This window comes from Aegilops tauschii, chromosome 1 (assembly GCF_002575655.3).
Source record: "Aegilops tauschii subsp. strangulata cultivar AL8/78 chromosome 1, Aet v6.0, whole genome shotgun sequence".
NCBI lineage: Eukaryota > Viridiplantae > Streptophyta > Magnoliopsida > Poales > Poaceae > Aegilops > Aegilops tauschii.
The window spans coordinates 214,499,363-214,514,207 of NC_053035.3; the positions used below are offsets into that span (position 1 = coordinate 214,499,363).

The following is a 14,845-nucleotide window of genomic DNA, read 5'->3' on the forward strand; positions in this document are numbered from 1 at the left end:
GTGTTTTCTCAAAAATTACATACTTCTAACTAAAATTAAATATTAAATATGTAAGAAAAATAAATACGAGCCTAGTGTGCCACCGGATTGCAGATTCTGATTGTGTACTATTTAAATCATATATTTTTTATAATTCATAAATATTTTAAATTGTATGAATATGTTTTAAAATAACACATGAATTCTCTTTAAAAGGACATGAAATTTTGAATTATGCATAGCGAAATTATACTTTTAAACAAGAGACGTCTTGTGTTGGGGGGGTATGCCCGGGTATTTAACTTGCTGTATTTTATTTACTGGATTATAAAGTTCTTAAGTTAAATTGTTCATCCTAAAGTATATAAAGCTTATATATCTTAGTGTGTTGTCAAATCGAACACGTTGTGCTGGATAGCCAACCGCACAGGTAACCTGTAGGCCATTATTTCGAATCTCAGGAGTAGCATTTTCCTCTTATGTACAATTACTTTGGAGCAACTTTGTTGGGAGCGAAACAAAATATCGAGGGGCTTTTTGCAAAAAGACAGTCCACACGCCCTGCCCTCCTCTCCCCTCCCCTTCATCCCACTGACAGCGGGCCTCACACCAAGCTGGCGCACCCGGTCAACGCAAGGGGCGTATACAATACCGTATTTGCACCGTCAAGCCAAGTTCTTAAACCACTTATATGTACACCACAAGTTCTAGCACTAAAGTGATCATCTGTGCCAAGTTCTAGCACCTTTGGTGTAATTGGCTCCAAAGAAAAAGAACGTCGTTTGTCGGTGAGGCGTTCGTCGCCGGAAAACATCCCTGTGTTACTCCTTCTTCCACCTTCGTCTGAGTGAGTGAGAGAGAGAAAGAGCTGGGCCGGGGTTTGTCCCAACACGAACAGTATTGAGAAGTCCTTGTTCATACATGTATGGCAGTGATACACTGCCATAGTACCACCCACGTTTTGTATGTTTCTAAAGAGCTTGACAGCGAGTTAGACTTGTCTGTCGGAGAGCTGTTAGGTTGATTTCTCTCCCGTTCGAACCCAACGGGTCGAACGGGCCCCTGACTCGCGCCCTGACCGGGGGCGCCCAACAACCATGGTTGGTGGGCCCCTATGACCCGCGCTATATAAACAGAGGTGGGGGCCGGGGCATGACTCACGAGGTTAATCGCTGCCACAATCCCCACCTACAATCCCTACCGATCTAGGGTTAGCGCGGTGCTCACGGGAAGCTCCACCACCACCGCCGTCCACTCTCTGTCCACATCGTAACCGGCCCCTACTTCACCATGGCCGGCGCTGGATCGAGCTTGTCTGGACAGGCAGAAGGTAGGTTCACCGGAATGATCTAACCTATCCGATCCAAAGCAATCTATCAATGGTATCAGCCAGATCGGGTTAGACTTTTTCGGTTGAAAAGAAATCACAGAAAGAATCCCTCCCCTCCCAAAGAACCCTAAACCCAACAGAAAAAGAGGGAAAAGAAAAGTTGTGCCGCCGCAACGGCCGCGCCGTTCCTCTCGATCCTGAATCGCATCGGCACGCCGAGGATCCGGGACGAAGAACACTACCTCGCAAGGGGCAAAGGGCACCACCACCGAGCCGCTTGACGGCGGCGCGCTCTCCTTCGGAAGCTCGCGCGCGCCGGCAAGGGGGACGGGGGCGCCGCCGCCGCATCTGAGATCCGCACCTCTCTCTCTCTCTCTGTGTTGCTAGAAGAGGGAGGAGAGGAAAGGGGAAAACAACAGAAAAGGAAAGGGCGGCGCAGTGCGCCGCTGTGGCCGTCGACGCTGTCGTTGGCGACCGGCCCGACGAGAACGTCACGAGAAGCGAGCTGCGCTCGAGAGAGGGAAAGGGGAAAAGGAATGGAAAGGCTCGCGCGGCGCGGTGGTGAACGCCGTCGCAAGTGGCCGGCGCTCTCCCGCGGTGGCGCTCGACGCTGTTGCCGGCGAAGTCCCGTGCGGGACAGAGGCGAGCGGCGCGTGCGAGGCGAAGAGGAGAAAGAGTGGCGCTAGGTTTCGGTCGGGGCCAGCTGCCGCTGATTTTGTTCGACCGAACGGCACGGACGATCGTCCGATTCAACCGAACGGCTGAGATTGAAACCCTAGCGCCAGACTGGGCTTTTGGGCCGAAAGTGGGAGCCGACTGGGCTCAGTCCGCCAGCCGCCGCGGGCGCGCTGGGCTCAGGCCGCAGCTTAGCCGCATGCACTAGGCTGTGCTGCCGCTAAATTTTTGTCTTTACAGAGAATAGCAAATTTTTATAAAAATAAATGTTCATGAATTTTACAAAATAAATAATAAAGTTCATGATTTTTTATTCGGTCAAAGAAAATTTTCTGTAAAGAGTAAAAAGTTCGTGAATTGTTATTCATGTTTCTCCGCTGCGTAAATAATTAATAGTGCTCTTTTATAAAGAAAATAAAAGTTTAGATAGAATTATGTTTTTAAGAGCATGTTAAAGTGATTATTAAAACGAAGATGATTATGTTATTTTTATGACCAACGTTGTTAATACCATGATCATGTTTTATTATTGAAATTTAAAGGTGCATTTATTTCTAATTTTTGCCCAACGGTAATATAGATTTAATTGCATAGACAATTATATGTTTAATTTGACCAACGTTAGATTAATGCATATGATTGTTATATTGATGTCACTTAAATTGTGATTTTAGGAGGCTTTCACTTGATGAGTTGCCTAAAAGATGTCCCGACACTCAGAGGTGACAATCACACTGAGTGGAGGAAGAAAGTTGAACTGGCATTTGTCTGTGCTGATCTGGACTGGGTTCTGGATGAACCACAGCCGGTCAGACCTACAGAGCCAGTAAGAGAGGCCACTGATGATGATGCTGCGTGGACTAAAAAGAGGGGGGATTATGCTCCTTTGGAGATGTCCTACATCATAGAAAACGAAAAGTGGGTCAATGCAAACAAAAAGTGCATGTCCTTTATAAAGAATACAATTGAGAGCGCCATTGTGGGCTCCATTGCAGAGTGCACTTTCGCAGGGGAGTTGCTTTCAAAGATAAAGAGCCAGTTCACTGGCTCTTCAAAGATATATGCCACCCAGGTGTTAGAGCAACTGGTGACAGAACGCTACACAGGTGGTAGTCATGGAATAAGAGAGCACATCCTCAGGATGAGCAATATGGCAATGGCAGCAAAGCTCCAGCCCATGGATGCGGATTTGGAGATCAAACCAGTGCTCCTGGTCCACCTTGTCATGGCTTCACTGCCGAAGGAGTTTGAAGCTTTTGTTGTGAAGTACAACATGTCACCTGGAACATGGGACATTGAAAAGACAATAGCAATGTGTGTCCAAGAAGAGGACAGACTCAAAGCCTCACATGATGGTACACTCAACTATGTGAAGGGTCACAAGAAAAAGAATTACAATCAAAACAACAAAAGTTCTCCTTCAAAGCCACAAGGAAAAGCTTCCTATCAGCATCAGCGTCAGCAACAGCCTTTCCCAGTGGACAAAGACAATTGTCTCCACTGTAAGAAGACCGGGCATTACAAGAAAGACTGTCCTGATTGCTAAAGTCAATCATGGCAAAAAGAGGTAACAATATAGTTTCATTTGTAAATGAATCCCTGTATGCACAGTTTTCAAAATCCACTTCTGGACTGACTCGGGAGCAACTGTTCATGTTGCAAATTCTTTATAGGGATTCCATTCGACGCGGACTACGCTAAGAAGCGAAAGACGCATTGAAGTGGCGAACGGAGTTGAAGCAGAAGTTGAAGCTGTCGGTGATATCTCCTTGGAGTTAGCTGATGGATTCAATCTTCTACTTAGAGATGTTTTATTTGTTCCATCATGGCATAGAAACTTAATAAGTGTTTCTTGTTTGGACAAAGATAATTATGAATGTTATTTTGGGCATGGCAAGTGTGCCATTTGGTTAAATAATGCTTATGTGGGTGATGCTTTACTACATGATGAGCTTTATTTGTTATCACTTCGTGAAAAAGTTTATTCCGTTTGCAATGTGAAAGAACATGTTTCCGCGTCGAATAAAGAACAAAAGAAAAGAAAAAGAACATTCGACTCATCGAAATTATGGCACTGTCGCTTGGGCCATATTTCGAAGGGGAGAATAGAAAGATTAGTCAAAAGTGAAATTCTTCCTCCGTTAGAATTTTCAGACTTAGAACAATGCATAGATTGCGTTAAAGGAAAGTACGTAAAACAAATCAAAAAAGGTGCAGTCCATAGCACAGGCACACTAGAAATCATTCACACTGATATTTGTGGACCATTTTCGGTGAAAAGTGTGGATGGATATGACTCGTTCATAACATTCACAGATGATTACTCTCGCTATGGTTATATTTATCCAATCAAAGAAAGATCGGAAGCGTTGGATAAATTTAAACTATTCAAAGCTGAAGTTGAAAATCAGCACGATAAAAGAATAAAGATAGTAAGGTCCGACCGTGGGGGAGAGTACTACGGTCGACACACTCCATATGGCCAAGTCCCTGGACCTTTTGCGAAGTTCTTGCAGGAGACTGGCATAGTAGCACAGTATTCAATGCCGGGCGAGCCTCAGCAAAATGGAGTAGCTGAAGGCGCAACCGTACCCTTAAATGGATATGGTGCGCAGCATGATGAGTTATTCCAACTTGCCATTGGGATTATGGATGGAGGCGCTTAAAACCGCCATTCACATTCTCAATAGAGTACCAAGCAAGTCGGTGCCCAAAACACCGTATGATCTATGGACAGGAAGGATGCCCTCCCTACAACACTTCAGGGTGTGGGGGTGCCCTGCCGAGGCCAAAATGTTTAATCCAAACATTGCAAAGTTAGATCCCAAAACAGTAAGTTGCCACTTCATTGGCTATCCAGACAGATCAAAAGGTTTTCGTTTCTACTGCCCTGACAGATATACAAAGTTTGTAGAAACGAGACATGCAGTCTTCTTAGAGGACGAAATGATGAGGGGGAGCTTGGTAGCTCGGAAAATTGATCTTGAGGAGAAGAGGGTGCATGCACCTAATCCGATGATTCAGGAGCCATTTTTATCACTACCAGTTGCAACTCCACCCATGAAAGCTATGGGGGGAGACCCGGAACCTGTTCGTCAGGAGCCGACTGAACCTGATGTTGAGCATGAAAGGGAGGTGCAACAGCAAATTTTAGAAGAAGTGCCAGAAGTTAAGGCACAAAATGTGCCAGAAACTGAGGCCCTTAGAAGGTCTACAAGATCAAGAAAGTCAGCTATTTCTACTGACTTTAAAGTTTATAACACAAAAATGGTTCATATGGAAAAAGATCCCACCTCATATGAAGAAGCCATAAAAAGCCCTCATTCATCGAAGTGGATGAAGGCAATGGAAGACGAGATGAAATCGATGAGTTCCAAAGATGTTTGGGACTTAGAGGAAATTCCTAAAGGAGCCAAAACAGTAGGCTGTAAATGGGTCTAAAAAATTAAGTATGACTCTAAAGGGAATATAGAAAAGTATAAAGCACGACTCGTGGCAAAAGGATTTACACAAAGAGAATGGATAGATTACAATGAGACATTTTCTCCAGTCTCATGTAAGGATTCCTTCAGAATCATAATGGCATTAGTTGCTCATTTTGATTTAGAGTTACATCAGATGGATGTTAAGACGGCATTTCTGAATGGTGATTTAAAAGAAAAGGTCTACATGAAACAACCCAAGGGTTTTATCATGGAAGGCAAGGAAAATATGGGATGCTGCCTAAAGAAATCCATTTATGGATTAAGACAAGCCTCTCGGCAGTGGTATCTAAAGTTTAATCAAACGATTAAAAGTTTTGGATTTAAAAAAAATATTGAGGATAATTGCATTTATGCAAAGTTTAAAAATAGGAAATATATTTTCCTAATCTTGTATGTGGATGATATCCTGCTTGCTAGTAGTGATGTTAGTCTACTACAAGAAACAAAGAAATACTTATCCTCAAAATTTTGACATAACAGATCTTGGTGAAGCATCATATGTTTTGGGCATAGAAATTCACCGAGATAGGAACAATGGAGTCTTAGGACTATCTTAGAAAGCATATTTAGACAAGGTTCTTAAAAGATATAATATGCATGCGAGTAAAGCCACACCTGCTCCAATAGTCAAGGGCGATAGTTTTGGGAAATTCCAATGTCCCAAGAACCAGTATGAGATCGATCAAATGAAAGCAGTACCATATGCTTCGGCAGTTGGCAGCTTACAGTATGTACAAGTGTGCACTCGCCCTGACTTAGCTTTTATCACCGGGGTACTCGGTAGATATCAAGAGAATCCAGGCCTAGAGCACTGGAAGATGGTAAAGAAAGCATTGCGTTATGTGCAAGGCACGAAGGACTACATGCTAATATACAGGAGAAGTGATTCCCTAGAGATAAAAGGGTATTCAGATGCAGATTTTGCGGGGGACAGAGATGATAGAAAATCCACATCAGGATACGTCTTCACTCTCGCTGGGGGAGCTATTTTGTGGAAAAGCTCCAAGCAGTCGATAGTTGCATCATCCATGATGTATGCAGAATTTATAGCATGCTTCGAAGCCACGGGGCAGGAGATATGGCTAAAGAAATTTGTACCCGACTTGAAAGTGGTAGATTGCATTCACAAACCACTAAAGATGTACTGTGATAACCAGCCCGCAGTATTCTATGCTCACAACAACAAGTCGAGTAATGCTGCCAAAACAATAGAGATAAGGTATTATGTTGTAAAAGATAAAATCCAGGATCAAACTATAAGTCTCGAGCATATAAGGACAAAGGATATGCTTGCGGATCCGCTAACGAAAGGCTTACCACCCAATGTGTTCAAGGAACACTTAGCCGGCATGGGTTTAAGGGAAAGCCTTATGATTCCTGGATAGGCCCAAAAGGAACAGAATTTGTTTCTGAACATAACGTATGTTGTAGCTGTATGATTCTAACGGCAATTAAGCCGTGACGATGAAACATGCTTTATGTACCAATATGTGATGAAACAGATAAACTAGAAAGTATAAAGTTAAAAGTAAAGTTGAGATCAAGGGGGGGAATGTTAGGTTGATCTCTCTCCCGTTCGAACCCAACGGGTCGAACGGGCCCCTGACTCGCGCCCTGATCGGGGGCGCCCAACCAAACCATGGTTGGTGGGCCTCTGTGACCCGCGCTATATAAACAGAGGTGGGGGCCGGGGCACGACTCACGAGGTTAATCGCTGCCACAGTCCCACCTACAATCCCTACCGATCTAGGGTTAGCGCGGTGCTCACGGGAAGCTCCACCACTGCCGCCGTCCACTCTCTGTCCACATCGTAACCGGCCCCTACTTCACCATGGCCGGCGCTGAATCGAGCTCGTCTAGACAGGCAGAAGATAGGTTCACCAGAATGATCTAACCTATCCGATCCAAAGCAATCTATCAAGAGCATCATAAATTGGTCAAGCTTTTTTAATGTTTGCATCCGTCAAGTACTACCGTCGGCACATGTGTCACAACAGTTCTGAGTCAATTGAAACACTGCCGAACCACTCACCCACAATTGTTTCTTCGTTGAATTGCATCTGTTGTTGACGCAAGGGCAGATGGCGCTAGAAATAGCTAGGTCGAACCAAGTCTCATTACCTCATTATCGTAGGAGATGAATAATGCAGTAGTAATAGCTAACCAAGTAACCTTGGTAGTAGTAGATCAAACTAGTAGTAGTACTTAATTAATTATAGGCCACTCATCTGCTAGCCAATAAGTCTGCTTCTTCTTCGTCAGCATGGCCCTTCAGCGAGCATATGACCTTATCTGCGTAACGCTTATTCACTCGACTTGCAACCAGACGATCAAGCCTCAGCAACGGGGCGAAACCCGTGCAGAAGTGCGGCAGACCAAACTTTGTCCATGTCGAGCACCATGTCCCCGCACTCGTGCTCGTCCCATCCCTCCAACGCATGAACGATCCCCGCGACGCGCCACGCGCTCATCACCCTCCTTGGCAGCCAATTCTGAAATGTTTCCAAACTGGTCAGCTCAACAAGATCATGTCATGTAGGTTCTCGCAGAGTCGTGGTTCAGGGAACGTGTTACTACCTCGCACGAATGAACATTCTGCAGTGTTTTAGGCACGCTCATCGCCGGAGTCGTCGAGTATGTGCAGCCGTCCTTGCGTGCCATTCTTGGTGGGAACTGTGAGTACGGGATGAACCGTGTTCCTTTCGGCGCCCTGAGCTGTTCGGTGGCATCTGCACCTTCTCCGATTATCCACACCTGCGAAATTGGACCAGCCATTCCGTTAGCTGATCATACGTGATACATAATAATTATATAGGGAGGAGTATACTTATATGATGCCCCCCTAATCACACATGCATAACTTGTTCTTACCTTGGCAATGCCGGTTTTCGACAGTAAAAGGTTGTCAGCTGCATCTTCTGGTATTTTGGGCTGAAGGAAATGATAGTCTTGCTTGTTTGTTATTATCACCTGCACAAGAAAGTTGCTTGTTGGTGTAAAAACATTGTCTCGCCACGTGATTAAAATGAAGAAGATCTGAATATTTTGGTCTGACCTTGATATTTTTCTTGCACAGAGCTGCAGCCACAGCGCAGGCCACCTTGGAAATGTTTCCTGAAAGAACAACTTGGTCCGTGCCTTGGGGAATACTATTGGCAACCACTGCAGCAGCTAGACTGGTTCCATCCACCAGTTTCAACCCCAACTTTGGGTACTTTTGTAGATAAAGTTCTCCACTTCCGTTGAGGCTCTGGGCCTGTTGGGGTAAAGATATGATCACACATATTTGTGAACGTGGTATCTGTTATATAAGCAACCGATGTTGCATCTCTAAATTTTCCCTACATGCATCTTGTTTGATCAACATTAGCTACACTGCATCAGTACTTCTAGATCATGAGCATGTGAACTGAAGTTTTTTCTTCAGAAGTTTTCTTTTTTTGCGAGGATTTTTCTTCAGACGTTAGTACATAGTTGAACGTTTGATACACAGTATTCCACTTGATTTAAGATGATGACATATACTAGTTTGAAGTTTGGACAGCTGAAGAAAACAATGTACTACCTGATTCAGGAGGCCAAGACTAACAACTTTAGCTCCCTTCTTGTCAGCTTCACATATTGCCTTCACAATCAGGTTATTAATTGCTTCCTTCTCCCAGTTCAGTCCATACTGCAGAAGGAAAAGGTTAGTCATTTGTCGACAATCGACACAAGCCATCTCTCCGGCGCATGTAAAAACAAGACAATTCTCACATGGAAATTGTATCTTGGTATGGCCCAAGACTGGATTCTGAGTTTCTTCATGACGTTCCTCTCAGCGGTGAACCAAGAACCATACGTCCAGGTGAGGACCATGGAGAGCCACGAGAGAGGCCACATGATCCGCATGTACCACTTTGAGGCGTACGGCTTGGAGGCGAACTCGGCGAACCCGGGCCTCATGTGGTAGATGGACTGCAGGCTGGTGAGATGGGTGAGGTGAACCACATCCACGGCTTCCTCCTTGCTCTCGATCGATTTCTCATGCAGCGTGTCTGACGACTTGTCCATTGTGTTGTATATGTAGTCGTAGAACGGCATGAAAAGAGAGTAGTTTGTCCGGAACTGAGTGTGGTGGAGAGAGTGAAACCTAAGAGATTGAACAAGTTCAGATCATATGACAAGATGATAAGATGTAATCATTGCAGAAAAACAGCTTGATTATTTTGGCAGAAGTAGAGTACTTACGATGGTGTGTACATGAGATACTTGAGAGGAGGGAACCATGTGAAGAGCCAGCTGGGCACCAGCTCGAAGTTGCAGTGGCCCATGTTGTTCATGAAGTCGATGTAGAGCATGTAGAGCTCAAACGTCATGATGGACGCGGTTCCTGTCAGAGCGCAGGCGATCATCGGGATGGAGAAGAGCAGTTCGTAGGCCACGAGCTCCGCAAACGGATGAATCACGGCTGCACCGACATGACAAGATCAGTGGCATTTCATCTACCTTAATTAGCAAAATGAAAAGAAAGAAACTGAAACAGATAAAACTGTTTTGCAAGATGTTTGGCAGGGCAACCGACAAGCTTGCAGCTTGCCTTAATTAGCTGTTGTTGTCTTTCTACTTACTGTGGACAGGACAAGAAAGTGTAGTCAGTGTTGTTGTTGTCTTTCTAATTACTCCTCCGAATACTATCAGCACGTTATTTGAGACGTGGCTTGACGGGATAGATTCCGAAACAGCGAGACACATTCGTGTAGGAGTATGTGCTTTTTATGGGCAGTCTGGAACTGCATAAATGTTTTGGTCTTTAACGTGAACAACAAACATTCATTTTTTGCAGGTTATTTTCCGAGCCACTGCGATGATCCGTATGTGGTCGCTACTCACTCCGACGGAGTTCGTCGGAGTTCAGGGAGCGTATGGTTACTGGATCTATCCGATGAAGATGGTGGCACGGGCTATTTTCATCCGGTTTGGATGGCGGTTATGTAATAGGATAGGCAATTAGTTTTCCTATCTTTCTTATGCCAGTCGGTTGTGGCTTTACTTTTATTTTTTCTGTTCTTGTGAGCATTTTTCATTTTTTGTTTGAGACATGATGACTTGTGTTGAACCTATTTGCTTATTAATAAGTATGGCCTTATGCATCATTCTGATGCAGAGGCCGGGGAGCTCCCCTTTTTCGAAAAAAAAAGGAAAATGATGGCTTGCCATCTTGTTGCAGGAACAAGAAAAGGGCCGGCAAACAGTATGCACTTATTTCTGTACTTTGTCTGATTGATTTATACAAGATGTCTAATTCGTTTCCAGGTGCAGTCATATCAAACGTTTATGTTCTGCTTGGAGCGTACTCATGTTAGAAACTTTCAGAAAGCCATTTGTGTTCTCCAAATCAAAAGATAAAACCCAAGGCATTTTTTACTGCTTGTGAAGAATCAAACACAGCAGCCAGCAAAAAATTTAGACAGGCGATGTGTCTTACTAGTAGTAGTATATGCTTTGTCTTTCGTGTTTCTTCTTCAGAACTCTTTCTGTATGCATTTTACACATACTTTTGAACAATTATTTAGCAGAAAGTTCCTTGCAAGAAGAAGAAGCCTTCATGCGATTATCGACACGTACGTAGCACCACAGTCCTGACGCTGTCTCCCATAGGCTGGGGTCAATGCGAAAGTTGTGAGTGTTGCGTGGCAGGTACGTGACAGTGAAGCGGCGGTACTTTGATTCTGTTTGGTCATAAATGAAGCATGCATACGCGGCAACGGATGCACTCACTCAACCTCCCAATGGTCCCGGAATATGGTTTCGTTTCGTACCTACTCTCTCTCTCTCTCTCTCTATCTCTCTGTTCCTAATTAGCCGGCTCAGCACATGTGTCCCTGCCAGTCTATCAAGGTTGTAACACATGAGCTCAGGTACGATATCACGTGTATAAGGTACAACTTGATCGGCTTCTTCTCTACGGTTGGCCGGGATTTCATTGACCCGGCCTGGCTGATGATTTTTGCTTTTGTTTTCCTTACAGTGTACGTGTTTTTATAACAGAACAAGTTACAACAAATACGGTGTGCCGAGGGCATGCTTTTTTTTTTTTGCAGAGCTGTAAATTTTTAAGATCAAAATCAAATGCATTTAGCACCATAAGAAATCAACAAAATTTGAGTGTGAAACACTAGTACTCGTTCTGAGTTTGTATTTCTTTAGTCTCTAAAAGGCTATTGGGTGTTAACTTTAAATTTGCATTTCCAGCATATGGATTTTTTAAAGGACTGGTACTACTTTTTTAGGGGATTTTAAGAACAACATTTTGTTAGATTGATTTTATGAACTACTTATGCATATCTTGTGCATAAGTAGTGTTGTGGCCTATCTAGCTAGTTGGAATAATAGTCCTGCATTATATATTTTTTATCATAATATTTAGCTCAAAACTAGCTCGAGATCGTTACAAGCTGAGAAGGGGCCGCTTTCTATAACCTGATCTTGAGCTTCACTCAATTTGGGCCTCCTTCGAACCCCACGCACATGGTTTCTACACATAAAAAAAAACTATGCATGTGATAGACAAGTCGGATAGCGTAAGATGCCAGTCCGCTGGGTGAGTGACCCGCTGAGACGTCGGCCTGACCTATGCCGGTCCAGATCTGATGCCCTTGCCGATCGCTCGCCCCCCTCAACAATTTGTGTACGTAGTGTGTATTGTATACATGCCTAATGGCCGGAACTAATTGCATAATTAGCCCAGCCCATATGTTAGCAATTAACTGAAACATCACCGAAGTAGAGTAGCCCATATAACCCAATAACCCATGTACGGTGGTTGTGGCTGGCTATTATTTTGCCATGCGCCAGTGTTAATCCACTCAGATCGATCGATTGATATGTGCGGATGTAGGTGTGTGTGCTGCATATCTGCTAGGGCGTTCGCCGCCGCCACGGTCGCCGCCGCTTGTCATCAGCGTGTCCTGCTAGGGGCTAGGGCGTTCGCCGCCGCCACGGTCGCCGCCGCTTGTCATCAGCGTGTCCTGCTAGGGGCTAGGGCGTTCGCCATTGCGGCATTGCCGCTAGCCGCTACTCGCCACGACAACAGCACCGTCCATTGATCTACGGCCTGCTGTCGAGCAGCAGGGAGGGCTAGACGCGGATCAAATACGGGTAGATGTCGGTGAGCAGAATAGATACAGGTACACTACATGCTACTCCCTTTGCTCCCGCAACGTCTTATACTAGGAACGGAGGGAATAAATCCCACCATTCCAAAATAATTATAGTTTTACATTTGTCGAGTAATTTAAGAAAAAAATGATAAGATCTATAAAAAAAAGTACATAGCATGAATATTCTTTAAAAGGTTCTAACAAAACTAATTTGGTGTTCCAGACATTAGTATATTTTTCCACAAATTTGAAGAAGTTTGACCTAGGATAAACCTAAAACTCAAATTATTTTGGAACGATAGTAATATGATTTTTTATAAATTACGAACTTAATCTACTTAATTAATGCTTCATATAAAATAGTAAATTATTTTGGTAATTATGTGTCGTTTTTTATAGTAGTTAAAGATGAAGTGAAAGACAGCAACAACTGATGGGATAAATACTTTTTTGAACCAATTGCTTGAACTTCAAGTTGCAACAATTTGTTGAGAATTATCATTTTTTTGTAGTTACGAACCATAATTTTATGCTTTATCATCGACGCTAACATTGAGACTTAACATACGGTGATATAAAATCTTTTAAGTCAAATAGTGTTTCGCCTCCTCATGTCCAAATCCTGGCTCCGCCCCTGCTTGCCGATTGTGTTGGAAAGAAACAGGCCATGCCCCCATGTCCTTTCGAAAAGATACACTGATTGGCGCCCTCGAAAGGCAACCTCTCAGCATATGTTTCATTCCTCCAGTAAAAAAGGAGCATACAGTACACGCACACACATGCACGTTTGTAAGTACGTACGTGGTGGTGGCGTGGATCTCTGCTGCGAGTGTACTGCTATGGAACAGACATACACGGAAGAAAAACCACGTGAAAACGTCCTGATGAGTTGCATACTTACAGGTGATGGGCTCGGTGACGATGGAGGCGTGGTGGTGCGAGTGGTAGCGCGTGTAGAGGAAGTGGTGGTGCAGCGCGCGGTGGAACCAGTAGTAGATGAGCTCCACGGGGCCGGCGTGCAGCAGCGCGATCAGCACCGCGCCGTCCGTCCTCCACAGCGGCAGGTTCTGCGCGCCCGGCAGGTGCAGCGCGCCCAGGAAGAAGAGGATGGCGCTCAGGATGATCTGGTCGTCCCTGCACGCACGCACGCACAGTTCTTTTCATTCACGTCGGCTACCTAGCCTAGCCTAGCCAGCGAGAGGACAAAGGGTGGGCACGTACCAGTTGCGCTCGCGGTCGATCTGCTCGAACTCGATGCCGCGGTCGACGATCTGCCGCTTGCCGCGCGCGTTCTGGAGGCGGGACACCGTGATCCAGGCCTGGTTGTGGAGCCCCCGGAGCATCATCGACGGGAGGATCACCAGGTACCCCAGGTCCGCCTCGCGCCACCCCTTGGTCGCCACCTGCTGGACGCCGTGCGCCACCCATGGCGCCAGCACCACGTACTTCATCCGCATGCATGCCGGCCAGATTGGTCAGTTTGTTTGGACACGATAGATTACACTTCTAATTAGCTAGCTGTATAGAGTGCACGCGATGGTGGCGCAAACTTAGATCTGGTACGTACCTTGAAGCTGCCGAGCCTCTTCCATGGCCACTCGCTGAAGAGGCCGGGGTTTGTGGCCATGGCGTCCTGGGGCCTTGGAGCGGTCTTGCTACCTAGCTTATCTCTTCTGCAAGCTTGAGAAGGCCTGACCTATCCGTTTGGTACTGCCAGCTCCGTCAATTTATAGACTCCGCTCGGCTGGTCTGCCTTTGAGAGTTCGACTGTGCATGTGCATATGGGACAGGACCCACATTACATGACAGGCGCCGTCGCATGCCTGTTTACAAAATCTTTTACCCCATTTTTGTTAGAAAGTCTGCCGTCGAGGTAGATTTTGCAAACGCAAAAAAAGTTGTGTTACGGTTTACTGGATTTCCTTTTACCGTGTTAAGGATATAATAAGGAGGAATCAGGCCAAGACTAGACATGTCTTTTGAACATATGTGAACCCCGAACCATTTTCTAGGGTTTCGAATGGCAGGGATGGGCACACGCGATTCTGATCTCTGGGGCACGGTCAGATGAGTTGGTTCACACGATCTCCACTCATGGACACCAAGTCTCCGTTCTCTTTCGGGGTCTGCCCTCAGGGCGATCCAGAGGGTGCCTTTGCACCCTTACTCAGACTTAGGCCATGTTTGGTTCATAAGACCTAAGACTTTTTTGTCCCAACTTATAAGTCTCAAGT

The 14,845-nt window shown here is 45.1% G+C and overlaps 2 protein-coding genes across 2 annotated transcripts; one reads left to right on the top strand and one right to left on the bottom strand.

Moving 5' to 3' along the window:
* The first annotated feature begins 2,672 nt into the window (after positions 1–2,672).
* Positions 2,673–3,530, top strand: LOC141028027 (uncharacterized). The gene has a single exon (XM_073505825.1). The coding sequence runs from the start codon at positions 2,673–2,675 to the stop codon at positions 3,528–3,530; it is 858 nt and encodes a 285-aa protein (XP_073361926.1).
* A 4,073-nt stretch (positions 3,531–7,603) lies between these two features.
* LOC109759677 (very-long-chain aldehyde decarbonylase GL1-5) lies at positions 7,604–14,307 on the bottom strand. The gene is made up of 10 exons (XM_020318509.4): positions 14,179–14,307; positions 13,833–14,056; positions 13,513–13,745; positions 9,700–9,919; positions 9,226–9,601; positions 9,035–9,142; positions 8,525–8,725; positions 8,341–8,439; positions 8,047–8,223; positions 7,604–7,961 (listed from the first exon to the last, which is right to left on the bottom strand). Exons 1-10 carry the CDS (start codon positions 14,236–14,238, stop codon positions 7,800–7,802), a joined length of 1,860 nt encoding a protein of 619 aa, XP_020174098.1. The 5' UTR covers positions 14,239–14,307; the 3' UTR covers positions 7,604–7,799.
* Between the last annotated feature and the right edge of the window lie 538 nt (positions 14,308–14,845).